Source organism: Lepus europaeus, chromosome 4 (assembly GCF_033115175.1).
Source record: "Lepus europaeus isolate LE1 chromosome 4, mLepTim1.pri, whole genome shotgun sequence".
Lineage (NCBI taxonomy): Eukaryota > Metazoa > Chordata > Mammalia > Lagomorpha > Leporidae > Lepus > Lepus europaeus.
The window spans coordinates 164,617,410-164,645,291 of NC_084830.1; the positions used below are offsets into that span (position 1 = coordinate 164,617,410).

A 27,882-nucleotide genomic window follows, 5' to 3' on the forward strand; every position below is an offset into this window, starting at 1 on the left:
CCTCTATGTGTGTCCACACCTCCCAGACTGCAGGCCCTGGAGCAGGGCTATGGCAGCACAGGTGCCTCCAGGGGCCCAGCACGACCCGGACCACGCAGCAGGGCTGAGGGGATGAGAGACAGCCCGGCCTCTCCTACTACACAGCAGGGCTGAGGGGATGAGAGACAGCCCGGCCTCTCCTACCACACCGCAGGGCTGAGGGGATGAGACAGCCCGGCCTCTCCTGACCACACAGCAGGGCTGAGGGGATGAGAGACAGCCCGGCCTCTCCTACCACACAGCAGGGCAGAGGGGATGAGAGACAGCCCGGCCTCTCCTGACCACACAGCAGGGCTGAGGGATGAGAGACAGCCCGGCCTCTCCTACCACACAGCAGGGCAGAGAGGATGAGAGACAGCCCGGCCTCTCCTACCACACAGCAGGGCTGAGGGGATGAGACAGCCCGGCCTCTCCTGACCACACAGCAGGGCTGAGGGGATGAGAGACAGCCCGGCCTCTCCTACCACACAGCAGGGCTGAGGGGATGAGAGACAGCCCGGCCTCTCCTACCACACAGCAGGGCAGAGGGGATGAGAGACAGCCCGGGCCTGACCTGACCACACAGCAGGGCTGAGGGGATGAGAGACAGCCCGGCCTCTCCTACCACACAGCAGGGCTGAGGGGATGAGAGACAGCCCGGCCTTTCCTGACCACACAGCAGGGCTGAGGGGATGAGACAGCCCGGCCTCTCCTACCACACAGCAGGGCTGAGGGGATGAGAGACAGCCCGGCCTCTCCTGACCACACAGCAGGGCTGAGGGGATGAGAGACAGCCCGGCTTCTCCTGACCACACAGCAGGGCTGAGGGGATGAGACAGCCCGGCCTCTCCTACCACACAGCAGGGCTGAGGGGATGAGACAGCCCGGCCTCTCCTACCACACCGCAGGGCTGAGGGGATGAGAGACAGCCCGGCCTCTCCTACCACACAGCAGGGCAGAGGGGATGAGAGACAGCCCGGCCTCTCCTGACCACACAGCAGAGCTGAGGGGATGAGAGACAGCCCGGCCTCTCCTACCACACAGCAGGGCTGAGGGGATGAGACAGCCCGGCCTCTCCTACCACACAGCAGGGCTGAGGGGATGAGACAGCCCGGCCTCTCCTACCACACAGCAGGGCTGAGGGGATGAGACAGCCCGGCCTCTCCTACCACACAGCAGGGCAGAGGGGATGAGAGACAGCCCGGTCTCTCCTGACCACACAGCAGAGCTGAGGGGATGAGAGACAGCCCGGCCTCTCCTGACCACACAGCAGGGCTGAGGGGATGAGACAGCCCGGGCCTGACCTGACCACACAGCAGGGCTGAGGGGATGAGAGACAGCCCGGCCTCTCCTACCACACAGCAGGGCTGAGGGGATGAGACAGCCCGGCCTTTCCTGACCACACAGCAGGGCTGAGGGGATGAGACAGCCCGGCCTCTCCTACCACACCGCAGGGCTGAGGGGATGAGAGACAGCCCGGCCTCTCCTACCACACAGCAGGGCTGAGGGGATGAGAGAGAGCCCGGCCTCTCCTACCACACAGCAGGGCTGAGGGGATGAGAGACAGCCCGGCCTCTCCTACCACACAGCAGGGCTGAGGGGATGAGACAGCCCGGCCTCTCCTACCACACAGCAGGGCTGAGGGGATGAGACAGCCCGGCCTCTCCTACCACACAGCAGGGCAGAGGGGATGAGAGACAGCCCGGCCTCTCCTGACCACACAGCAGAGCTGAGGGGATGAGAGACAGCCCGGCCTCTCCTGACCACACAGCAGGGCTGAGGGGATGAGAGACAGCCCGGGCCTGACCTGACCACACAGCAGGGCTGAGGGGATGAGAGACAGCCCGGCCTCTCCTACCACACAGCAGGGCTGAGGGGATGAGACAGCCCGGCCCGGGCCTGACCTGACCACACAGCAGGGCTGAGGGGATGAGACAGCCCGGCCTCTCCTACCACACAGCAGGGCTGAGGGGATGAGAGACAGCCCGGCCTCTCCTACCACACCGCAGGGCTGAGGGGATGAGAGACAGCCCGGCCTCTCCTACCACACAGCAGGGCTGAGGGGATGAGAGAGAGCCCGGCCTCTCCTACCACACAGCAGGGCTGAGGGGATGAGAGACAGCCCGGCCTCTCCTGACCACACAGCAGGGCTGAGGGGATGAGAGACAGCCCGGCCTCTCCTGACCACACAGTAGGGCTGAGGGGATGAGAGACAGCCCGGCCTCTCCTACCACACAGCAGGGCTGAGGGGATGAGAGACAGCCCGGTCTCTCCTGACCACACAGCAGGGCAGAGGGGATGAGAGACAGCCCGGCCTCTCCTGACCACACAGCAGGGCTGAGGGGATGAGAGACAGCCCGGTCTCTCCTGACCACACAACAGGTCTGAGGGGATGAGAGACAGCCCGGCCTCTCCTACCACACAGCAGGGCTGAGGGGATGAGAGACAGCCCGGCCTCTCCTACCACACAGCAGGGCTGAGGGGATGAGAGACAGCCCGGCCTCTCCTACCACACAGCAGGGCAGAGGGGATGAGAGACAGCCCGGGCCTGACCTGACCACACAGCAGGGCTGAGGGGATGAGACAGCCCGGCCTCTCCTGACCACACAGCAGGGCTGAGGGGATGAGAGACAGCCCGGGCCTGACCCGATCACACAGCAGGGCTGAGGGGATGAGAGACAGCCCGGCCTCTCCTGACCACACAGCAGGGCTGAGGGGATGAGACAGCCCGGCCTCTCCTACCACACAGCAGGGCAGAGGGGATGAGAGACAGCCCGGCCTCTCCTGACCACACAGCAGGGCTGAGGGGATGAGAGACAGCCCGGCCTCTCCTGACCACACAGCAGGGCTGAGGGGATGAGAGACAGCCCGGCCTCTCCTACCACACCGCAGGGCTGAGGGGATGAGAGACAGCCCGGCCTCTCCTACCACACAGCAGGGCTGAGGGGATGAGAGAGAGCCCGGCCTCTCCTACCACACAGCAGGGCAGAGGGGATGAGAGACAGCCCGGCCTCTCCTGACCACACAGCAGAGCTGAGGGGATGAGAGACAGCCCGGCCTCTCCTGACCACACAGCAGGGCTGAGGGGATGAGAGACAGCCCGGCCTCTCCTACCACACCGCAGGGCTGAGGGGATGAGAGACAGCCCGGCCTCTCCTACCACACAGCAGGGCTGAGGGGATGAGAGACAGCCCGGCCTCTCCTACCACACAGCAGGGCTGAGGGGATGAGACAGCCCGGCCTCTCCTACCACACAGCAGGGCTGAGGGGATGAGACAGCCCGGCCTCTCCTACCACACCGCAGGGCTGAGGGGATGAGAGACAGCCCGGCCTCTCCTACCACACAGCAGGGCTGAGGGGATGAGAGACAGCCCGGCCTCTCCTACCACACAGGGTGGAGAAGCTGAGTGAGGACGACGACGTGAGGGAAGATCCTTTGCTCGGAGAGCGATTCCAGTCCTGTGAGAGCTAACTTGTCATTTCTTTTCCTCACACCCAGATCAGAGTTTGCATGATCCGTGCCCGATGCATTAACCAACACCAGTTCCTGACCTCTGATGTGTCTGTGAGCGTCATGGCCTCACCTAAGGGCATTCACCCAGCCACCAAGGAAAGAGCTAAGAGGCAGGGGTGCAGCCCACCTAGCAGACACGCTGCGGGCAGTCCATCCACGGGGATGGGGGCCCTGGTGAGGAGAGCCCTCGACGGCCTGCCCTAGGGCACGAGGCCAGCGCCCTGAGAGCCAGGGCCACCCACTCTCACTGTCCTGCCCGCCACGCCCCTCAGCAACACCCACCTCCCATGCCCTGCCAGGGAAACCTCGCCAGCACCGTGACAACCTGCTGGCCGCTGGGACAGCTCCGCAGGCCCCTGCCCACCGCCCGGGTTGGGGTCTTCCTTTCCTGCCTGTGCCCAGAGCAGCCACAACTGCACCCCTCACAGCCCACCGCTCTGGTCCCTGCCCACCCATCCCAGAGCCCTTGTGGGGAGAGGGCCCGGGGTTTGCAGGAGACGGCAGAGGGTCCCCCCAAAGCAGCCCCCACGTCCCAGCTGGGGTAGGGCGCCTACCGCAGTACCCAGGGGTGCCGCACACGGTCTTCATGAGCACCTGGTGGTCCACGATTTTGGAGAGTCCGAAATCAGCTGACGACACAAGAGAGAAATGCGGTGAAGGGAGTGTGTTCTCGGCTCGCATCATGTGACAGAGCAGAAATGCAGCCAGCGTGTGCGTGTCTGCCCGCCCATGTGAGGGGCCGTGAGGGTGGGCAGGTCGCCTCAACCGAGCCTGGAGACGGCTCCAAAACACTGCCCGGACCTCCGCTCCTCCCCCCGCCCCCAGCTTTCAGCACACAAGCAGCGGTGGTAACAGCCGTATTTTCTGTGGTGATACTCATCCTGAGACTTCCGTATCAGGGTATAGGATACTACCGGACTAGGGATGCAATGCAGAACCTTTCACCCATTGAGATAGCAAGTTAAACTTTTTAAGGACCATGGACAGAAACAGAGACGTCAATGTTCATTCTGCCTGAAAATACCTGTCAATTCTAGTGCATTGCAATCAGAATCTATTCACATTTGAAGAATCTAAGCCTTTTTTTTTTTTGGCAAAAATCCTCTCTTTCTCTTCCTGGGAACATGAGCTGCGTAGAGTCCTGTGGGAACGAGCCGCCTCCCACCCTGTCGGCTGGGCTCCCCATGCCCCCGGCCACACCGGGAAGCGGCCTGGCTGCTCCCCTCGAGTGGTACCGGGAGCCCGCCTCCAGCAGCGGCAGCAGTACACCTGCCCGTGCGGTCTGCCTGTCTTCTATCCATCTTAACAAATGTCTCTTAGGCTCCAGTCCCTGAAGGGGACAGCAAAGGCAAGGGAGCCCTCCCCCCATGCCATCCCTGCCTCTCGGGAGCGATGGCACCGAGGCGCGGCTCCTCAGGCCTCAGGTTCCTCTGAGGCTCCCTGTGCTGAGCCTGGGCTGAATGGCCGAGCTGTCACAATGTCACCTCGAGAACACAGTGACTGTGGAGAGAAGGCCTGGAATGGCCAGCAGTGCAAGGCCCCGCACGGCACTGGATACAGTCGGCTAAGGAGAGTCTACCTCAGGGGGCGCATCACACGTCTGCTTTGGAGAGCTGCACTCAGGACTCTTGTGTTGAAGCTCTCGGGCATTTAAAGCTATGCTTCAAACAATGTGGAGAATAAAGTTGACAAGCAGAAAAAAAGTGAGCAGGGATTGTCTGTCTACCCCACTGAGCTGGGGTCCCCCCACCCCATATGTGGCAGCGGACCACCAGCTTCCCCACACCGACTTCCCGTGAGACCAGCGGGAATCAGCACCCCCACCCCCAAAAACAAGGCCTCGTTCTTTCCAGCATGCGAGGGAAGTGAGTGCAGGCAACGCTGGATGTTCCGTGGAACCCGTGTCTCCCGCTCTGGGGGAAGGGGGCCCAGGGCCCGGGAATGCTCTCACCAATTTTGAGCGGCGCGTCTGGGGCTGGCGTGGCGTAGAGCAGGTTCTCTGGTTTGAGATCGCGGTGGACAATCCCATTTTCATGCAGGTACTACATGGGGAAAACAACACAGGACATTTGTGCAGTGCTGGCTATAGCTCCATCTATGTTCCACCTCTTAAGAACTACAGTCATCTTCACGTAGGCCAGTCAGCAACACACACGCATTGCACTTGAAAACAGATGCCACCGAGGACAAAGCTCCCAGCCACACACACGCACGGATCACCTGCAGCGAGCTGGATGTGAGATGCAACGTACACTGCATGAAATAATTCCTCCTTGAGAGTGTCAGCCACAGTTCAACTCACGCATGGTAAGTGTGCTGGAATTAGCCACTTATTCATGGAATAAAGACGCCGTGTACCAGCATTCGTCTGGTCCGCTGTCTGAAAAGCCTAACTGCAGGCTCGAGCTTGGAAACTCAGAGCCGCAGCAAATGCTCGGTGATCCCTGCTGAGTGCAGTCGGAGGGAGGAGGCTCCAGGGTCTTTTCCTCAGTAAACATGGCGTGGAGATGGTGCTGGTGATGGAGGTGATGGTGGTGGTGGTGGTGCTGGTGATGGAGGTGATGGGGGTGTTGGTGATGGAGGTGGTGATGGAGGTGATGGTGCTGGTGCTGGTGCTGGTGATGGAGGTGATGGTGGTGGTGATGGAGGTGATGGTGGAGGTGGTGGTGCTGGTGATGGAGGTGATGGTGCTGGTGATGGAGGTGATGGCGGTGGTGCTGGTGCTGGTGATGGAGGTGATGGTGGTAGTGCTGGTGCTGGTGATGGAGGTGATGGTGGTAGTGCTGGTGCTGGTGATGGAGGTGATGGTGGTGCTGGTGATGGGGGTGGTGATGGAGGTGATGATGATGGTGATGGAGGTGATGGTGCTGGTGATGGAGGTGATGATGATGGTGATGGAGATGATGGTGCTGGTGATGGAGGTGATGGCGGTGGTGGTGGTGCTGGTGAGGGAGGTGATGATGATGGTGATGGAGGTGATGGTGCTGGTGATGGAGGTGATGGCGGTGGTGCTGGTGCTGGTGATGGAGGTGATGGTGGTGCTGGTGATGGGGGTGGTGATGGAGGTGATGATGATGGTGATGGAGGTGATGGTGCTGGTGATGGAGGTGATGGTGGTGGTGGTGGTGCTGGAGATGGAGGTGATGGGGGTGTTGGTGATGGAGGTGGTGATGGAGGTGATGGTGCTGGTGCTGGTGCTGGTGATGGAGGTGATGGTGGTGGTGATGGAGGTGATGGTGGAGGTGGTGGTGCTGGTGATGGAGGTGATGGTGCTGGTGATGGAGGTGATGGTGCTGGTGATGGAGGTGATGGCGGTGGTGCTGGTGCTGGTGATGGAGGTGATGGTGGTAGTGCTGGTGCTGGTGATGGAGGTGATGGTGGTGCTGGTGATGGGGGTGGTGATGGAGGTGATGATGGTGATGGAGGTGATGGTGCTGGTGATGGAGGTGATGGCGGTGGTGCTGGTGCTGGTGATGGAGGTGATGATGATGGTGATGGAGGTGCTGGTGAGGGAGGTGATGGTGGTGGTGGTGGTGCTGGTGAGGGAGGTGATGATGATGGTGATGGAGGTGATGGTGCTGGTGATGGAGGTGATGGCGGTGGTGCTGGTGCTGGTGATGGAGGTGATGGTGGTGGTGGTGGTGTTGGTGATGGAGGTGATGATGATGGTGATGGAGGTGATGGTGCTGGTGATGGAGGTGATGGCGGTGGTGCTGGTGCTGGTGATGGAGGTGATGATGATGGTGATGGAGGTACTGGTGAGGGAGGTGATGGTGGTGGTGGTGGTGGTGGTGCTGGTGATGGAGGTGATGGTGGTAGTGCTGGTGCTGGTGATGGAGGTGATGGTGCTGCTGGTGATGGGGGTGGTGATGGAGGTGATGATGATGGTGATGGAGGTGATGGTGCTGGTGATGGAGGTGATGATGATGGTGATGGAGGTGATGATGATGGTGATGGAGGTGATGGTGCTGGTGATGGAGGTGATGGCGGTGGTATTGGTGATGGAGGTGCTGGTGGTGGTTGTGGTGCTGGTGATGACAGTAGTGGTGATGGTGATGGAGGTGGTGACGGTGGTGCTGGTGCTGGTGATGGAGGTGATGGTGGTAGTGCTGGTGCTGGTGATGGAGGTGATGGTGCTGCTGGTGATGGGGGTGGTGATGGAGGTGATGATGATGGTGATGGAGGTGATGGTGCTGGTGATGGAGGTGATGGCGGTGGTGGTGGTGCTGGTGATGGAGGTGATGGGGGTGGTGATGGAGGTGATGATGATGGTGATGGAGGTGATGGTGGTAGTGCTGGTGCTGGTGATGGAGGTGATGGGGGTGGTGCTGGTGATGGGGGTGGTGATGGAGGTGATGATGATGGTGATGGAGGTGGTGGTGCTGGTGATGGAGGTGATGGTGGTAGTGCTGGTGCTGGTGATGGAGGTGATGGGGGTGGTGCTGGTGATGGGGGTGGTGATGGAGGTGATGATGATGGTGATGGAGGTGATGGTGCTGGTAATGGAGGTGATGGTGGTGGAGGTGGTGCTGGTGATGACAGTGGAGGTGATGGTGATGGAGGTGGTGATGGTGATGACAGAGGTGGTGGTAATGGAGGTGGTGACGGAGGCGTGGCGATGATGATGACAGTGGTGATGGTAATGGTGGTGGTGGTGGTGATGCTGGTGGAGGTGCTGAGTGCCCTGGTGAGGCTCTAGGAAGGTGACCACCATGGCCAACTGTTGACCCCAACACTGCAAGTTACACTTGGGATGAATGCTAAGAACCCCTCTGGCCACTCTACTCGTCTCCTCTGTTGTAGGTCATTTGTTGAGCTGAGCACAACCACACCATAACAGTCCCACCTCCACCACAACAGTCCCTCCTACACTAACAGTCCCTCCTACACTGCAACAGTCCCACCTATACTCTAACAGTCCCTCCTGGCCTCCCTGCCCACTTCCAGTCACCCCCTCAAAAGCCATCATTTATCAGTTTGAAACTTTTTTTTTTTACTTTTAAACTTTTTCTATGCATTTATAAACAAACACCTAAATATGTACGTAAGGAGCAGTCCTGATTTTCCCACTTTCTTGCTTCAAAGCAGGCTGCATGTGACTTTGGTACCTTTTGCACTTGGTAGCATGTGTCTGAAGCACTTCCAACCTACACTGCCGCTCATCCTATCTCACTCGTGCACTGCGTTACCACACTTCGTTGTTTCTCTCTGATGGACACTCAATTCTGTGTTTAAAACAGTGAAAGCAGCGCAGTGACACATTCCAGCACTTGTGTGTGACCGTCCCTCAGTGCCCGTGGGGAATGGGCTCCAGGAGTCCCAGGATGCCCTGGCCCACGGTGACCTACGACACCCACCACCACAGAAGTGCCACGTAAACACGTGTTCTACCGCACTGCGTAGAGACCAACGGCTCCATCAGGAGTCCGTGCACACTGAGCACTCGATCTCGCTGGCATTTCTCTGGGACACCTGGTGCAGGTGTGGTGCTGTTCAAAGGCACACAGCGATTTTTTTTTTTTTTTAGATTTTATTTATTTGAGAGGTAAAGAACGTTACGCAGAGAGAAGAGAGGCAGAGAGAGAGAGAGAGAGAGATCTTCCATCCGCTGGTTCACTCCCCCTGACAGCTGCAATGGCAAGAGCTGTGTCCATCGGAAGCCAGGTGCTTCTCCTGGTCTCCCATGCAGGTGCAGGGGCCCAAGCACTTGGGCCATCCTCCACTACCCCCCTCCCACCACCCCCAGGCCATAGCAAAGAGCTGGATCGGAAGTGGAGCAGCCAAGACTCGACCCAGTGCCCATATGGGATGCGGGCACCGCAGGCAGCGACTTTACCAGCTACACCACAGTGCCAGCCCTGGCACACAGCGTTTTTAAGACATACTGCAAACCACTCTCCCACCAGGGCCATCACCTCTCACTCACACAGATCACGTGCCACGTACACCAGGGATTTTGCTCAAGGCGTGTTTTTAACCTTCTCTGAGCTGGAATAGAGAGACTGTGTCCTAAGTTTGCTTTGGCTGTCTCGGTTTACCAGTGCATCTAGAAGCTTCTGTCTCAGTTTCCTAGTGCACCTACTGGTGCAGCGGGCTTCCCTCTGCGCTTGAGGGGGAGAGGGAGGGGGAAGGAGAGGGAGAGATCTTTCATCCAGTGGTCACTCCCCAAATGGCCACAATAGCTGGGGTTCAGCTAGGCCAAAGCCAGGGCCAGGAATTCCACCCAGGTCTCCCACATGGGTGCAGGGGTCCAAGCACCTGGCCATCACCTGCTGCCTTCCCGGGCCATGAGCAGGGAGCTGGGTGGGAAGGGGAGCAGCCAGACCCAGACTCACACTCAGATACAGGAGGCCGGTGCTGCAGGGGGGGGTTCCCCTGCTGGGTCACAATGCTCGCCCCAAACCTGACATTCCCTTATCAGGAAACCAGGGGGAGAGCATGGAGCAGGGGACAGACGTTAGGAACAACAACACTGTGACAGTGTGGGTCCCAGATGTGTCTGCCTCAGAAACCCTTTTGGACCCCAAAAGGCTTTCGAGTCATGTGAGCTATATTTTGGCATTATTTACTTAGTTAAAACTAAGAAATGTTTAAAATACGTACTAATTTTAAAAACAGTAAACTCATGGCATTTTAACACATACTTTTTAAGTAAAACCAGCTATTTTCTGAAATAAACACATTAGCGAGCAGACCCGAGTCTTTCAGTGTGACTACTTCATTGATTTCTGGCTTATCGGAAGCCAGCGAGGTCCTTCCCGCTGCTTCTGCAATCAGCCGCTGGGGATCCCACGCAGCAGCCCCCGGACGGCCCCCAGCTCTCCTGAGCTGGAAGTGCTGCCCCCTGGGAGAAAGTGGCCACCACCTCATGGCTGCTGGGCCCCTCGGCTGCCCGCTCACAGCCTCATCTCAGAGCTGCTGAGGGGCTGAGCCCCGGACACTTCCCTTCACGTCCAGACCAGCTCAACGGCAACACGCACCGGTGCGCCCGGCGGCCACTGCACAGGGAGGAGAAACGGCAGGGGCCGTGCCTCAGGTCCTCCTGAAGGTGGACCTTTATCACATCGTGTTAACGACGGAGTGGAGCCAACAGAGAAATGCCAACTGCGGAGAGCCACGCCCTTCTGTGGTTGCTGGTTTTTAGCCCCAGATCACTCACATCGTGGGGACTCAACACGACTAGGCGAGACCTCCAGAAAAACTAAACATGATCAAAGGAAATTCCGGAATAAAGCAAGTATCTAAAGTAAGCATACTTCAACAGAGCAGACAACTTGACAGAGGTTTCATCAAGCTTCTCTACGAGTCTAACCGTGTAACGGAGACAGGTAGATCCACAAGCGCACACCTAGCCACAAAAGGTGGGACTGCCAGTGACCGCTAACAGAGAACCTGGAGGAGCCCACAGCAGGTGCGCACAGGTCAGTCAGAACTACAGACTGACAGGCAGGACGGAGGGGTGGGGCAGCACAGGCCAGTCACTGATGCGGAGGTTGTTAGAGTGCAGGCTCTAAAAGCATAGGTAAACACCACTCCACCTGAAGAACAGCTGGCACGGCTGATGTAGGGAACAATTATCACCGATCAGCTTCCTGAGGGTGCACACTGCGCACCGGCGATGTGCCTGAACCCCTCGTCTGCCCCCTGGTTCCCAGCTCGCAGGTCTGCGACGGCACACGGTGAGTGCTAGGGCAGGGGGGTGAGGGCACATGGTGAGGGCTAGGGCAGGGGCGGGTGAGGGCACGTGGTGAGGGCACACGGTGAGGGCTAGGGCAGGGGCGGGTGAGGGCACACGGTGAGGGCTAGGGCAGGGGCGGGTGAGGGCACACGGTGAGGGCTAGGGCAGGGGCGGGTGAGGGCACACGGTGAGGGCTAGGGCAGGGGCGGGTGAGGGCACACGGTGAGGGCTAGGGCAGGGATGGGTGAGGGCACATGGTGAGGGCACATGGTGAGGGCTAGGGCAGGGATGGGTGAGGGCACACGGTGAGGGCTAGGGCAGGGGGGTGAGGGCACACGGTGAGGGCTAGGGCAGGGGCGGGTGAGGGCACACGGTGAGGGCTAGGGCAGGGGGGTGAGGGCACACGGTGAGCACTGGGACACGGGGCAGCTGCAGTGAGCACTGGGGTATGGGGCGGGTGAGGGCACATGGTAAACGCGAGGGCAGGGACAGGTGATGGCACTGTGAGCCTGGGACATGGGGCGATGAGGGCACACAGTGAGTGCTGGGACACGGGGCTGGTGATGGCACACTGTGAACGCTGGGACACGGGGCGGGTGATGGCACTGTGAGCGCTGGGACACGGGGCAGGTGCAGTGAGTGCTGGGACATGGGACAGGTGATGGCACGCAGTGATTGCTGGGACACGGGACAGGTGATGGCACGCAGTGATTGCTGGGACACGGGACAGGTGCAGTGAGCGCTGGGACACGGGGCAGGTGCAGTGAGCGCTGGGACACGGGGCAGGTGCAGTGAGCGCTGGGACATGGGGCAGGTGATGGCACTGTGAGCACTGGGACACGGGGCAGGTGCAGTGAGCGCTGGGACACGGGGCAGGTGATGGCACGCAGTGATTGCTGGGACACAGGACAGGTGCAGTGAGCGCTGGGACATGGGGCAGGTGATGGCACGCAGTGATTGCTGGGACACGGGACAGGTGCAGTGAGCGCTGGGACACGGGGCAGGTGATGGCACGCAGCAATTGCTGGGACACGGGGCGGGTGCCGGGAGCACAGCACGAGCAGGTCCAGGTGCTCTGCGAGGCCCCTGCCACTGACTTTTCAGGTCCTTTGTGAAATACATTTGGAAATCGTTTGGGATGTGGGAAGCGGGCTCTTTGCTCAGGTACCAAAGGCGACTTTGATCAGAAAATACTTCTTTCCAGTTCACCCACTTTCCAGCCCTGTGTCGCTGCCTCCCAGCTCAGCGGCATGGAGGCTGCGGGTTTCTGGCCTAGTTTGGGGGTGGTAAGCTTTCCCCCCTCTGCCTGTGTTTCAACTCCCTGTTGCACTTTATGGCAATGTTCACGTGCATTTTTTTCCGTCTAATTTGCCGTGAGTCCTCTACCCAAGGGGCACAGGATGACCTACACGCAGAGCGCACCAGGCACGCATCTGACCGCCACACCCTGGAGACGTCTCAGGGAAAGAATGCACACACGTACGGATCTGCTGTGCCCGTGGCTACCGCCTGCGGCAGCGACATGCGGACATCTGAACAGCACTCCGTGGTGGCAGCTAGGATTTGAGTCCTTTTCACCGTAGTCCGGGTCGTGAAACACGGAACAGCTAAGGTCGCTCATCCCTGTCATCAATTCTCCCACCTTCTGCTCCTCACTGGCCCACTTCCGCCGACACAGCCACCCCGGCCCAATCTGCTGCCCTCCGTTCCACCCCACGCACCTGCCCCGCAGCTACCCGGACACCTGGCCCAGCCACCAGGGTCCCAGCTCCTCACTGCCACCGTGGCCCCCGCAGTTCTCCTGCAGCGATCCACTGTGAGACGAGGTCTTCTCTCCCAGTACACTGCGGCTCTGTCCTGGCTATGGCTTCCCTTCCACACTTCCATTTCTGAGCTCACATACACGATTTATACACATTTACAGGGCACAGCGTGACCCTGTCTGCACTGCATATACACCAAGTGTTATCATGGCGGGGTGACCAGGTTTCCCTCTCCTCAGACGTGTCTCACCTATTTGTTTTTAGGGTACAGAGCCCGGTAGAGCAGGCACCTGCCCAGACTCAGCTGGGAGGCAGCCATGCCGTGTGGGACTCTGTGCCTCTGGAGCAGGACAGGAAGACATTCTCCAAGGACCGAGAGGGTGGGTGGGAGCAAAATAAGAGTGATGGGGGGAGGGGGTGGTCACTCCTTGAGAAAAGCCAAAGCCCAGCGTGAGCTGTGGGTCAGCAGAGTGTCACCTGGCAAGCGACACACCTGCTTGTGTTCCGCAGGAGCATCAGGCTGGTGGTTGGGGCTGGGTCCGTTTCTCCGCACCCAAGAAGGCTATCTGAGCACCCAAGGCGGCTGAAAAGTCACCTCCCGTTCCCTGTCCAGGCCTTCACGGGGGAGACACTGACTACGCCCGCCAGCATCAAAGGGCGGTGAGGGCACAGGCGAGGTCAAGCGGCTGAAGCGACCCCTTGATCATAGCGCCACAGCACGGCCAGAGCCGGGAGGCCTTGGCACGGCAGTGAGGGCGCCGTGGGACCCTGGTCTGGAGGGTGACGACCCCGAGCCTGCAGCTGACCCCACGGCACAGGGTCCTGCCCTCAAAACCGAAAGCCATCACTTGGCTAAGATTTCCGTGAAACACCAGTCAGCGCTTTCCACACAGCCGCAATTAAGTGAACGGCGAGGATTTTAAATCGGGCCCCAGGCAAAGAAGCAATGGGGGAAAAAGTTCTGTTCTCAGATTCTGACAGACACATCTCGCTGCAGGAACGTAAAGGAAGCCGGGTGCCACTCACGCCCTCAGCACCTGCGTGAGGACACGCAGGGCACCGCGTGTCGGATGGATACTGGGAACGTTTCAGGACAGGACGTGCTGGGATTGCTCTCCTTCCTGCCCTAGCCAGGCTTCAGGAGGCGGGAACGGGAGTGACGAGGCCCTCTGGAAAACGCACACTTGGGGACAGTCTGCTGTCACAGAGGCACGGCAGCGGGTACCGGACAGGAGCGGCTCAGCCTGGCCTGGGACAACTCTGACCACGCCGCAGCCACCAGCCTTGCTCACCACACCCACTCAGTTCCCCAAAGCAGGGAGGGCCTGGAGATTCCTGCCTCGCTGACTCCTCTCCCATGCTCTCCTGCACCCTCGCCACGCTTCCACAGAGGCCGTCTCCATCCCTCCTTCCCCGGCAGAGGGCAGGATGGGAACAGCCACAGCAGCGGAATCAGGGAAGAGCTGGTGTGACTCCCGAGGCCGCGGCAGCCACGTGCTCACCGCACCACCTCTTCTGCTGCCCCCACTCACGCCCTGGGGCTGCAGGAAGGGCAACTTGGTAGGTCGAGCTCAGCGGCTCGGTCCTCAAGCTGCAGCCAGGGGAGCAAAGACGACCCCGGCTGACTCCTCCCGTCACGGAGCCCCAGGCCAATGAGTCACGTCAGCCTGGACTGGACACGAGTGCAGAACCAGCCAGCGCCCCACTGAGCCCTGGCCCAGAGGACAGAGTGCGACGAAGTGACTGCTTTAGCCTGCTCTTGGAGGGGAGACTGTGGAGCACCTCAGAACCCAGACCAGTGCCACCTCTTCTGAACTGTCCTCCAACGCCACAAAAGAGCCCATCCCCGCCTCCCACTGCCTGCCTCCCCGCTTCCCCACTTCCCTCCCTCCCTCCCTCCCTCCTTCCTCTTTTGCAAAGATTTGCTTATTTGAAAGGCAGAGTTACAGAGAGGGGGAGAGAGACAGACAAACAGACATCTTCAATCCGCTGGTTCACTCCCCAGATGACTGCAGTGGCCAGGGAGGGCCAGCCCGAAGCTAGGAGCTTCTTCTGGGTCTCCCATGTGGGTGCAGGAGCCCAAGTATCTGCGCCGTCCTCTGCTGCTTCCCCAGGCACATTAGCAGGGAGCTGGATCAGAAGTGGAGCAGCCAGGACTTGAACTGATGCCCACATGGGATGCTGGTGACACAGGAGGCTGCTTTACCGGCTGCGCCACAGTGCTGGTCCCGCCTCCCAGCTCTAGTCTACTTCTCCACGCTGCACCACAGCTAAGGGTGCGCTTGTCCATCAAAGCGGGCGGCACACTCCCGGGGAGCAGGATTTGTCTCATCTTCCGTCATGCCCCCGGACTCTGACGCAGAATGTTTGTGAAGATAATGGATGAGAGGAGTCAGTCAGTCAATGACCAGAAGCGTGGACTGAGGAGGTTCCACGCAGGCGTGCAGACACAAACCCATGGGGGGGGTCACCTTCCCGGGAAAATGCGTGGAGCTCCGAGGCTCGGCATCTGAACTGCCACGTGTGTGCACCCCTCTGTCGTGAGCACGGTGCTGCCCAGCCCTGTGTGCCTGGTCCCCGCTCTCGGCAGGTCTTTCCCTGGCCAGGGTCAGTCCCCTCCCACTCCCACGCTGACCAGCGCTGTGCTGGAGAGGGCTGGCAGCCTCTGCGGCTCTCCCAAAGCTTCTCCCCGTGAGGCCCCCTCCTCTGGGGCCCTCTGCTCTGGGCACTCTCCCCTGCTTCGCCCCCCAGACCCCAATTCTGTCCTCTCCTCTCAGGGGCCCACTGGACATCTCCCTGTCCTGTGGCCTGGAGCCGCTCCTGGGCTCACCCAGTTTGTCCCCTGCCCTAGGGATGACCGCCCAGGCTGCTGAACGTCTGACGTCTGAAAACCACATTCCACATCTGACGTTTTGGTTGCTTCAGGGAAAAACAAACATATTCTCTTTACTGCACACTGGCCAGAGCAGACCTTGTCAATGCCACCCAGGTATTTTAAGTGTTTTCTCTGTATTTCCCTCGATACCGGAAATGGCCATGACCACCAGTACTTCAGACCCTTCTGAATGTGTAACCTACACGGTGCATCAGAAAATGCAGTCTGAGATGTTCAGAAAAACAAGTGGAGAAGCCCAGCACGGACTTCAGCACCGACCAAACTCCACGTTTGGCTCAATACTGATCAATATTCCCACCGTATCCACACTAAGTGTCTGGCTTTACAACAGCAAAGGAAAAATTATTTGACCTGCTGTGAGAAAGCAGCACCAGGTGTGAACTGGGCCTACAGGATTGAGAGTACTGTCAGGTGTGAACTGGACCCACGGAAGTGAGAAAGAAGGGCATCAAGTGTGAACTGGATCCATGGGAGTGAGAGCAGTGCCAGGTGTGAACTGGACTCATGGGAGTGAGAGAGCAGCATCAGGTGTGAACTGGACCCATGGGAGTGTATGAGAGCACTGTTGGGTCTGAACTGGACCCATGGGAGTGTATGAGAGCATTAGGTGTGAATTGGACCCATGGAGTATGGGCAGCGCCAGGTGTGACCTGGACCCACAAAATTGTGTGAGTGGCACCAGGTGTGAACTGGACTCACGGGAGTGTGTGAGAACAACATCAGGTGTGAATTGGACCCACGGGAGTGTATGAGAACACTGCCATATGTGAATGGGAGTCACGGAGTGTGAGAGCAGAGCAAGGAGTGAACTGGACCCATGGGTGTGTGTGAGAGTAGCACCAGGTATGAACTGGACCCACAGAAGTGTGTGAGAGCAGCACCAGGTATGAACTGGATCCATGGAAGTGTGAGAGCAGCACCAGGTGTGAACTGGACCCATGGAAGTGTGAGAGCAGCACCAGGTATGAACTGGATCCATGGAAGTGTGAGAGCAGCACCAGGTGTGAACTGGACCCATGGAAGTGTGAGAGCAGCACCAGGTGTGAACTGGACCCATGGAAGTGCGCTAAGTGAAGCCAATGTGCTTGCCTTGGAGATAATCCTCTCGACAGTTCTTAACTTTGTAAGCAGTGGAATTGATCTCTTAAGAACTATTACAGACCTGTTTTCCCTTCCAAGAAAAGGAAAGCACCCATTACCTATACCCTACTATTTACATAATGTTATGGCCCAATCTTACCTTAAGATTTATTGAGGAAAAACGAATGCTGACTGAAATAAAATCCTAAATAGAGGAAAGTTTAATTACCCTATACCACGAAAGCAATCTGCTTAGAGAACTGATGTGAGACATTGTGATGAAGGTTACTAGTACTCAGGTAACAGTAGCAACACTGATAGTTCATTACTCATGAAAATACTTTAGGGAGATGCTTCAGGAATCACACAGTCAACTCTGCCTGTGTAGTTCGGTAGACTGTTCTCTGTATTCCCAGCGCTAAGAAACCATCACGTTCTGTGACATTTCAGTTAAATCAGACACAATGTTGCGACTCTGAAGACGTCCTGAACGTGTAGTGACTATCTAGTGACAGACGTCCTGGCCACACGCATAGGTACCGCCCTGAGTCTACACATCCATTGACCAAAGTTCCTGATGGCACTAATTCTAAGTAGACAAAGTGCTTCAAGGCAGGGGTCTTGAGGGCCTCTGAGGAAGAGTCCACGGATCCTAAAACCAGTCCAGACCTTAAGAGCCGCTCAGAGTAGGAATTCCAAACTCACCAAGTAGGCAGGCGGCATAACAGCGACGCAAGGGAAACTACTCAACGTTTCTATGTCATAACTCTTGTGTGGTTGTACTATGGCAAAGACACTGTTCTGGGTGAAACACACCAATCCTCCAAACAGCTGTATTATCTCCACTTCACACACACAGAAAGCAAAGTCAACCACTGTGCTCCAGCTCCTGGGGTTGCGAGCAGAGCTGGGTCTGAAGCCCCAGTTTGTCCCGGAGTCCCTGGCCTCACTTGCTACATCAGAGAAGAGTGGAGAGGTTGTTGGGGAATGGAGAGATCGTGTCCTACCCTCAACGCTTTTCACAGCATTGGAGCAAACCCCACAGTTCTCATTTGCTTTCAGAAGTTTCAGCTTAGGAGTTGGGGTCGGCACTGTGGCACAGTGGGTTAACGCCCTGGCCTGAAGCGCTGGCATCCCATATGGGCGCTGGTTCTAGTACCGGTTGCTCCTCTTCTGGTCCAGCTTTCAGCTATGGCCTGGGATAGCAGTGGAAGATGGCCCAAGTCCTTGGGCCCCTGCACCTGTGTGGTAAACCCAGAAGAGGCTCCTGGCTCCTGGGTTCGGATCGGCCCAGCTCCGGCCATTGTGGCCATTTGGGGAGTGAACCAGTGGGTGGCAGCCCTCTCTCTCTCTCTGCTTCTGCCTCTCTGTAACTCTGCCTTTCAAACAAGTAAATCTTTAAAAAAGAAAAAAGAGTAAAAAAAAATCCTTGAAAAATGCCCAAGTCTGGGCAGGAAGTCTAGGGCACCAGGATTCTTCCACAGGGAACGGTGGAGAGCAGAGACACTCCTATTGAGATAAAAGCAGCAGCATGTCAGAGAAGGTTCTGGAGAGAGGACTCGGCAGTCACCCACCAACTCTGCCTTCCCTGCGACATGAGCAGCACTGGCTTGGTCCAGTCCCCGGCCCCGGTCCTCTGGTTCTGGATGCCTGGCTTCACCCCTCCTCTCAGCAGAACGGCGGCTCCTGTGACCTCATCCCCAGCGATCCTGTGCTCACCTCCACACCGTGCTGCCAGTGTGTTCACAATACGCCGTCAGGGAGTAACCGTAACTGGCCTGCTGGTAGTCAGTCAGAAACCAGGAACTCTGCAGCCCACAGGGTCCGTCTCTCCTACAGCAGAGAGAAGTCACGATGCCAAGACACAGCAGGATGGCAGCCCAAGTGACAAACACAAGCCGAACCAAACATGGCTAGGACTTTCGTCGATTGATACATCTTCTGAGGCACACACATGATGTTCACTAAGAGCAGTGAGGGACATTGAGAACCGTGCCATAGCCCCTTCCCGTCTCTAGGGCTGCAGGGTCTCCGCCTGGGAGCTGGCACACGGCAGGACAGATCCCCCAGCTATCAGAGATGCTGAGCTCAGTATTCCAGCGCAGGCGAAGGAATTAAAAATCACTTTCACGCTAAAATGTCTGGTTACTGCATAGGAGGATCGCGGTGTCCTCCCTGCACATCTGTGCCGTCCGCTTCCTCCACTTGGGGAATGGAAGAGCTTTAACACGGCATCTGGTGCTAGGACCACGTACCCAGCATGTCACTGTGACCTCAAAGCCAGTCCGGCACTGTCTGGAGGGAGGCGTGATCCACACAACCAAGCCTGCATGCTCTTAATATGTGATCTGCCATGGGTTTGGTAAGTACTTCACATGTGAATGCAAAATGTTTATTTTTTTTAAATTTATTTGACAGGTAGAATTATAGGCAGAGAGGACAAAGAGAGAGGTCTTCCTTCCATTGGTTCACTCCCCAAATGGCCGCTACGGCTGGCACTGTGCCTATCTGAAGCCAGGAGCCAGGTGCTTCCTCCTGGTCTCCCACGCAGGTGCAGGGCCCAAGCACTTGGGCCATCCTCCACTGCCTTCCTGGGCCACAGCAGAGAGCTGGACTGGAAGAGGAGCAACCGGGACTAGAACCCGGTGCCCATATGGGATGCCGGTGCCACAGGCAGAGGATTAACCTAGTGAGCCACGGAGCCGGCCCCGAATGCAAAATGTTTTAATGACTTCAGGACGTTGAGGGTCAAAAAATGGAGTTGTATCATCCCATTATCAACACTACGCCACCCTTTAAATGTCCTGGCATTTTCAATTTAGGTCAAATGACATTGTGGAAATAGTCTACTGCTACAGAACTCAAATGATGAGACTCAGAACCATTATTCCCGAGATGGTGCTAAGGTAGAATTATGTATTGAAGCCAAACTCAATACATCTCGATTTCATGTTCATTCTACAGAAATATAATACAGAAATACAGATAGCGAGGTGGTTTGTGGTTCTTACAGAAACAGGATTTCAAGTCCGTAGGAAGCGAATCAGTTGTTTGACAGGCTGCCCAGTGCCAAAATGGTTATTCTTCTACTGGGTTGGTTACGTCTGTCGCACCCACGCAAATCTGCTTCGACCTATCTTCCTCAGCATTCTTGGTTCTCAAACAGGTGGGTGAATGACTAAATCCCAAATTCTGCCCAGCCATTCTGTTCTGAGCTAGGCTCGACTTGAGGACAAAAGGATCTCTGCTACACAGTGTGAGGGCAGCTGGGAGCCAGCCTGGTCACCAGCAGGAAGTGGAGCCACTGTGACGGACAGCTTCCTGGGGGCTGCGCTGGATTTTACGACCCCACACTTGGTGCAGGTCAGCCACTCTCTGGGAGGAAGCACAGGAGCTGAAGCCGGATTTGGATGCTAGGAAATCAATCAAGCTCCTACCCAACCTCTTCCTGCTGACTCAGAGCGGGGACGCTCAGCCTCTGACCACTCCGTCACTGCAGACACCGACCAAGCCACAGCTACCCCTGTGCAGGGATCACCAGTCCAGCTCCTCCCGGCCTCCAATGGAGGTGCATCTGTATAGATCCCTAGTGCATCTGAGAAACATGTAATTTTTATATTACTGCACACAAAGGGATTCTTGTTAAGTCACATAAACAGTTTTCTGGAACTGGATCCGAGAGGGAAGTATAAATAGGCACACCTGCTGCAAATCACCACCTCTTAACAATGCGCCTTCTCCCTCTGCTATGTGGTGTCTCAGCGGATTTATCTCACTTGCTTTGTTTCAATCTCAGCCCTCAAGTTCCGCCATGCTAAGGCCTCAGCCTCTATTTCCATGGCCTGGGCCCAACAGAAATGATCGCAGGATCTGGCAGTGAGAGGCAGACAGCGGAAGGATTAGCAATAAACTACAAAGTCAGCTTTTATTCTGGGTCTAATCCTGGCTCTGCTAGGAGCCAGCTGTGTGGTCTCGGGAAAGTTACTTAAGTTCTCCGAAGCTTAATCTCCTCATCTGTGTGTGGAATCTGCAGAAGGAGAGTCAGATCCTTGCAGCTGGCAGGAGTACGTGCTAGGAGGCACAGAGAGCTGGAAATGAAAGCGCGCGCCCCCACGGGGGTCCAGGAACTCAGGGGAGTGAAGGCCGAGAGCAGTTACTACCGAGGTCCTTACGGCGAGGTCTCGGCCACATGTGTCCAGTGACACATTCCTCCCCAGGTTCTACCTTCCTTCAAGGCTTAGGAGAACACAGCACAGTAGCCCCTGTACTTGACACGACATGTTTGCCCCGCGACATGGGCAAACAGGAGCTGTCAACCCGGCAGTGACAGTCAGCTGACAACAAGGCAGCGTTTCTAGAATTCTGCAGGAGCCGGAGCCATGCTGTCTTGAGTGTGGCAGTTTCCATAGGCACAGTTAGGAAGATGGATGGTGGTTCTGCACCGGTGTCACACTCAAGGAACCGGCTCAAAAGGTGAATCCCATGGATGTCAGAACCTACAGCATGTCCATCAAACGAAAAAAGTTCATGGAACTGCAAGATGACATTTGTTTGAGAGCAAAAACTTTTGAAATCCATGCATGCCATGGGGGACCTTCAGAATGTCGGCAGAAAACGCACAGCATGAAAAAGCTACACGGATTTCAGTTGTTTGAGTCGCAGCTCTGGCTCCTGACTCCAGCTTCCTGCCAGTGCAGGCCTCGGGAGGGCGTGGCGATGCCTGAGTGACTGGGTTCCTGCCAATCGTGTGGGAGATCTGCATGGGCTCCCACCTCTGCCCCAGCCCAGCCCAGCGGGAAGGCAATCAGCAGATGAGAGCTCCATCTTTCTTTGCCTCTCAAATAAAAGTTAACAACGTATTTCAATACTGAATTTCAAGTAGAACCCAGGACTGGAAAGCACGGTGTTTGTGGAAAATCGCATTCTTCAGCGTGGGCTTCCCCGGAGTCCACCATGTCAGTCTCATAATAGGCACGCTTTTTCCAGCTCGCAGTGGAATGCACCACGGCTCTGCAGTCCACGCAAATGTGCTCCCACAGAGCCGCACTGGAGCTAGCATTTTTGAAAAGTGTGTGATTTAACACTTTCTTGAATTCTTCAGCATATCTGGAGTCCTATTATGTCTTAGAAAACATGGATATCCAATCAGTTTAGAAATTCCCAGGCCGGGCCCTGGCTCACTAGGCTAATCCTCTGCCTGCAGCGCCGGCACACCGGGTTCTAGTTCCGGTCAGGGCGCCAGATTCTGTCCCGGTTGCCCCTCTTCCAGGCCAGCTCTCTGCTGTGGCCCGGGAGGGCAGTGGAGGATGGCCCAAGTGCTTGGGCCCTGCACCCCATGGGAGACCAGGAGAAGCACCTGGCTCCTGGCTTCGGATTAGCGCGGTGAGCCGGCCACAGCACGCTGGCTGCAGTGGCCATTGGAGGGTGAACCAATGGTAAAGGAAGACCTTTCTCTCTGTCTCTCTCACTGTCTGCTCTGTCAAAAAAATAAATAAATAAAAAGAAATAAATTCCCAGCACTTAATACGCTGGGATCCTAAATTAAGTGTCTATGCTTAGATTTAAGTCGGTGACTGTGCACTGTGTCTGCCCTGTCAGGGATACAGAGGGGCCTGGGGGTGCAGGGCAGAGGACACGATGACAGACACAGGGGAGGAAGCCACGGCTGCTGGCCCGGCGGTGATCACAGGAACAGGCCCGTGAATGACTCAGCCCGAGATGGTGTGGTTCTGGGGAGAAAGTGAACGGCCCAAACTCTCAACTCCTATCTCTCAGGAAGGAGACAGGAACTCATACATCCATTTAGCTTCAGGACTTGTCACAGCGAGGGAGCGGGGGACCGCAGACCAGGGGAAGCGCCTTCCAGAACTTCTCTGAGAAATGGGACAGGAAGTCAATCATCTCCAACTCCTCACTGTACAATTTTCAATTCCAATTTTAATTTTTTTGCAATATTTTGCTACTGTATTACGCATCTTATCATTTATGCCAATACTTACGAAGAGCTGTATTTTTTTTTTTATTTTTATTTTTTTTGACAGGCAGAGTGGACAGTGAGAGAGAGACAGAGAGAAAGGTCTTCCTTTGCCGTTGGTTCACCCTCCAATGGCCGCCGCGGTAACGCGCTGCGACCGGCGCACCGCGCTGTTCCGATGGCAGGAGCCAGGTGCTTCTCCTGGTCTCCCATGGGGTGCAGAGCCCAGACACTTGGGCCATCCTCCACTGCACTCCCTGGCCACAGCAGAGAGCTGGCCTGGAAGAGGGGCAACTGGGACAGGATCGGTGCCCCGACCGGGACTAGAACCCGGTGTGCCGGCACCGCAAGGCGGAGGATTAGCCTGTTGAGCCACGGCGCCGGCCAAGAGCTGTATTTTTAGTTCATATTTGTTTTTACTTTAAAAGAACTACTTAAGAGGCAGAGAGATGGGGGGGGGGTGGGAGAAGGAGGGAGAGCCACTGATCCCTCCCACTGGGTCACTTCCCAGATGACTGATTAGCTGGGGCTGGGGCCAATCCAGGAGGCAGGAACTGAGCCCAGGTCTCCCACGGGGAGCAAGGACCCCAACTACTTGGGTCACCGCTGCTGCCTCTCAGGGTCTGCACTGGCAGGAAGCTGGCGTCGGGAGCCAGAGCTGGGAACTGGACCCGGCACTGCGATAAGGGACATGGATGTCTTACTCTAGGCCAGATGCCCGCCCCTGACTATTTTTTAATAATTTGTCCAACACTGAGCTTGTTTCAATGCCAAAACACACGATCTTATGAAGAAAGCAGACTTTAAAAGATTTCTCCCATGCCCCTACACTGTGTCTTGAAGATGTTTCTCTTTGCTTTTGTACTTCTGAGTATTTCAGTGGGCCTGCTATCTTTGTTCTCCTTTATACAAAGTTAATTAAAGCCGAGTGAACCCAGTGTTTGCAGAGAGCCCGGACAGCGGATTGCCCTGGACTGTCACCGCCGCCTGCCTCTGCTGCTCAGGCCGACGGCCCGGGGAAGCGCTGGGGCCTCGTCTCCGCCTCCACGGGTTCCCACGTGGTCTGGCTGCTCCTCCGCACACGGTGATGAGGAATTTATGCCCGAAGAATGTGGAGCCACCTGTTGTCTTCTGGTGCCTGCCACATTCCATGCACTTCAAGAGCCCCGAGAGCGGGCGTGTCCACAGACCCTGCTGCCTGCACCTCCCCTACATCTGCCGGCTCGTTCTAGGATCTCTTATCGCCTCTTGCCTTTCTGAGGCTTGGAGCCCAAGGTCAGACGTGTGGAGAGGAAGGAAACAAACAGCTGTGACTGTCAGAGAAAGCAGTGAGACGGTGAGGGCCCCCTGTGCGCCGCTGGCGTCCTCTGCCAGTAAGCGCGGCAGGCCCGGGGAGGACGCTCTCAGCCCCCGCCCGACTCCTGTCTTCCCTCCAGCTTGTTGATGAGCACGCCCTGGACCCCGAGGTGCTGACACTTGGAAACTGTTTTTACTGTTAGCTCTGAACATTAAATAAAACACGTGAGGGGCCGGCGTCGTGGGGCAGCAGGTCAAGCCACTGCCTGCAATGCGGGGATCCCAAATGCACACTGGCTTGAGGCCCAGTTGTTGCGCTTCCCACCCAGCTCCCTGTGAATGCTGGCCCAGCCCTGACGGTTACGGCCCTCTGGGGAGAGCACCAGCAGATGAAAGATCTGTCTGTCTGTCTGTCCCTCTCTCTCTCTCACCTGAGAAGATGAAATACTAACACACAGGCAGCTTCTTCCTTCACCGGCAAACATCAACCTCTCGGCCTGCACGGTGGTCATCGTACCCAGCAGGTGTGACGCTGTTCTTATCCAACTGCAATGAATCAGAGCTCCACGGCCAAGGCGGGAAGCTAACAGACGGTCACTGCAGTGTCCCTTCCGACCCTGACGTAGCTCAGTTTGCATTCTTGCAGAGGTCTCCTCATCCTTTCAGCACCACCCCTGAACCAGTCATTCTCAAAGAACCCAGTTTTTATGGGTGCAAGATCTCAGCAGGATTCACATCACTCCATGTAACACAGAACAGGACTTCACTTCCTCCACACGGGGTTCTCCTCCCTCAGCCTCCAGGCCAACAGCTGTCACCAGAGAGCAAGGACACACACTCACGGTCTCGGTCTCTGGCTGCATCCCGCAGCAACACTCAGCGCAGGAACAACACAGAAATACTGAGGTGGCACCTGCGCCATGCCCAGCCACGCCCAGCCACGCCTGCAGAGAAGCAGGGACAAAGGAAAGCATGGCTGCTCGTCTTCACCACAGCACCCCGGCGCTTCCCACTCCGCCCTTTCTCCTGGGCGGTCACTGTCACAGGCTCTATCCAGTGAGGCGCCTCCTGGTGGCCGCAGCAGGCGGCTGCCCTCCGGAAGGCAGCAGCAGGACTCAGGTTGGGATTCAGGGCTCAGAGCATCCAGGGTCAGAGTACAGAGCGCATACAGTGGCGGGGCGCAGCGCAAAGGGGTCGGAACCAGGACAAACTATCAGTTAGGGTGGGGCGCGTGTAACAGATGGTGCTGGGCCAGGATCCGCCTCTTGCGACCCCTGCAAATCGGCTTGCAATGAGATTTTAACGATGTGTGACCCTAAATTCTCGTTCTCCTGGAACCTGGTTCGCACCTGTCTTTGCGACAGACATGGAAATGCTCTCCTGACCCCAGCAGGACACCAAGAGGACTTCCCAACGCACTCAGGTCCCACGTTTATCCCACTGCTGTTCACCACGCGACGCCTGCACCCCACGCGATGCTACGGTGCTGCTCTGCAGTCGACGACTCGGAGACTCTCATTCCATAAGCAACCGACAGCCCAAGGCAGCTGTGACTGAACCGCTACAGCCCACAGTCCACGGCACCATGCAACACTCACGTTGTGTGCACCAGCAGCCTCGTGCTGACAAAGCTTTAACAGGCCCATGGCAAAAGTGAAGACACTCATCTCGGTCCAAGGCTTTTCCTCCCGACAATGGGCGACGAGACACTGTTAGTATCCGCTCTTCTTGCCGCAGGGGAGCCCGCCTCCTGTCACTCTCAGCGGCTGTCCTGGGGACCAACAACGCATGTTGCGTGCACCATGGACAGGCTAATGATGTGTCATGTGCACCGAGGACAGGCTAACACGTGTCGTGTGCATTGTGGACAGTTCGCACAGAATAGGGGCTTTGCTTGGTCGTTAAAAATGTCTATTGTTTGCTACCAATGTTTTATCTATTTCTGGTTCTCTGCTCAAGTAGAAGAAAAAGAAGAGCATAAGAAGAAAAAGCAGCAGACAGCAATGGAGGAGAAAGGTCACTGAAGAACCCTGCACCAGAGCACCTCAGACAGGAGGTGGGCGGAGCTGAGAACCACTGCTGCGGCGGGGATCAATCAATGGCGTCTCACGAGTGTGCTTCGGGACCCGCCAGTCCTGCTCCAGGCCACGTCACCCCCACGTTCTCACACGAGGTGCACCCTTGGACACTGACGATGACAGCAGAGGAGCCCTGGGCTGCCGCCACCTTCTCAGACCTACAGGGCCTGGTTCTGGTTTGGGGGTGGGATGGGGTGGGGGTGCTTTCTCTCTCCTGACTCGACATTTACAACCACAAGAGCCCTCACTGCTGCTGGACTTCATGCCACATCAGAGCCGTGGACACTGGGGGCCCCTCGGAGGCCACGCACCCCGGGGCAGGCACCGCCCCTCTCAAGCCAGCTCTCTGTGCACCTGGCATCTCAGTGAGCACCGAGGGCAGCAGCTTGGGCCTTGCCCTTTGCTCCAGTGTGTGGGAGAGAAGAGGACTCCTGGAATTCCTTCTCATTCATGCAAAGAAATCAGCTTTAACAAAAAGGTTAAACAGCCCACAACGCTTCAAACAAACAAATTTCCTGTTAAACCTCAACTTAATTAAGACTATCTCTGGCAAGAGTTCCCTGACTCAGTTTCCCTCTAGATTTTGAACAGCTTTCTCTCTGATGCCTTTGGGTCACTGGGATACTCTTAGGTGGGAGTCTCCAAAAAATTCATGGAGAAGGAATCTCATAAAAATCTATGCATGGATTCTAAAATAGAATTTTTAAAATTAATTTATTTACTTGAGAGAGGGGGAGGGAAGAATTTAAGGGGTGGGGAGAGGACACCAAATGCCCCAAATGCAGGCTGGGCCTGGCCCAGTTCAAGGCTGGGAGCCATAACTCAGTCCAGGTCTCCCACAGGAGTGGCAGGGAAGCACCTGCTGGAGCCATCACCTGCTACCTCCCAGGGTCTACACCCACAGGAGGCTGGAGTCAGCGGTTGGAACCCGGTGTCCTGACATGGGACACGGGCATCCTGACTGGTGTCCTAACTCCTGGGCCAGATGCCCGCCCTGAGCTTTTTTTTGTCATCCCATTTTTTCACAAACTCTTTGAAGTCCTCATGATGTATCATAGCACCAGGTTTCTCATCTGTCTTTGCAGCTCTCATGAACTGGACTGCATGCCACATCAGGGCTGTGGTTTTACGGCCAAAGACGCTGGGGCCTCTCGACTGCACGACCAGGAGGGCCTCTCGAAAGCCACACACCCCGGGGCAGGCAGGGGGAGATGTCTGAATTGGAACCTAGAACACATTCTGGCTCATGCCACGCAGTCAGGAATGTCCGACCCGAGTTGCTGACATCACCCAACATCTACGAAACCTGCAGCAACAGAGGTTCTTTCATTCACTCAGAATGAAAGCAACGATATTCCGTGTGTGGCAGTTGGGAGAGTCCTGGATATGTGCTCCAGAATCCACTGTGACTCCTGGCCATGCAGGCAGAAGCTGGCACACTTGTGATCACTGCTCTCACTGCTGTTGTTTGTTGAGAGACCAAACAGGAACTAGGGTTGGACCTCCGTTTTCCCAATAATTAGCTGTGACTTCAAAAGGCAGAGTATTTTTTCCAAGTGTCTACGTGCTGCTCGAGCCACTGCCT

The 27,882-nt window shown here is 56.9% G+C and overlaps 1 protein-coding gene across 1 annotated transcript in view; it reads right to left on the reverse strand.

Moving 5' to 3' along the window:
- CAMK4 (calcium/calmodulin dependent protein kinase IV) overlaps positions 1-27,882 on the reverse strand; it is a 190,768-nt gene that overhangs the window by 27,114 nt on the left and 135,772 nt on the right. The window contains exons 6-7 of the mRNA XM_062189967.1: positions 5,484-5,574; positions 4,087-4,161 (exon numbers count right to left, since the gene is read on the reverse strand). Of these exons, the coding sequence (XP_062045951.1) occupies positions 4,087-4,161; positions 5,484-5,574 (166 nt within the window). The remainder of the gene's footprint in view (positions 1-4,086; positions 4,162-5,483; positions 5,575-27,882) is intronic.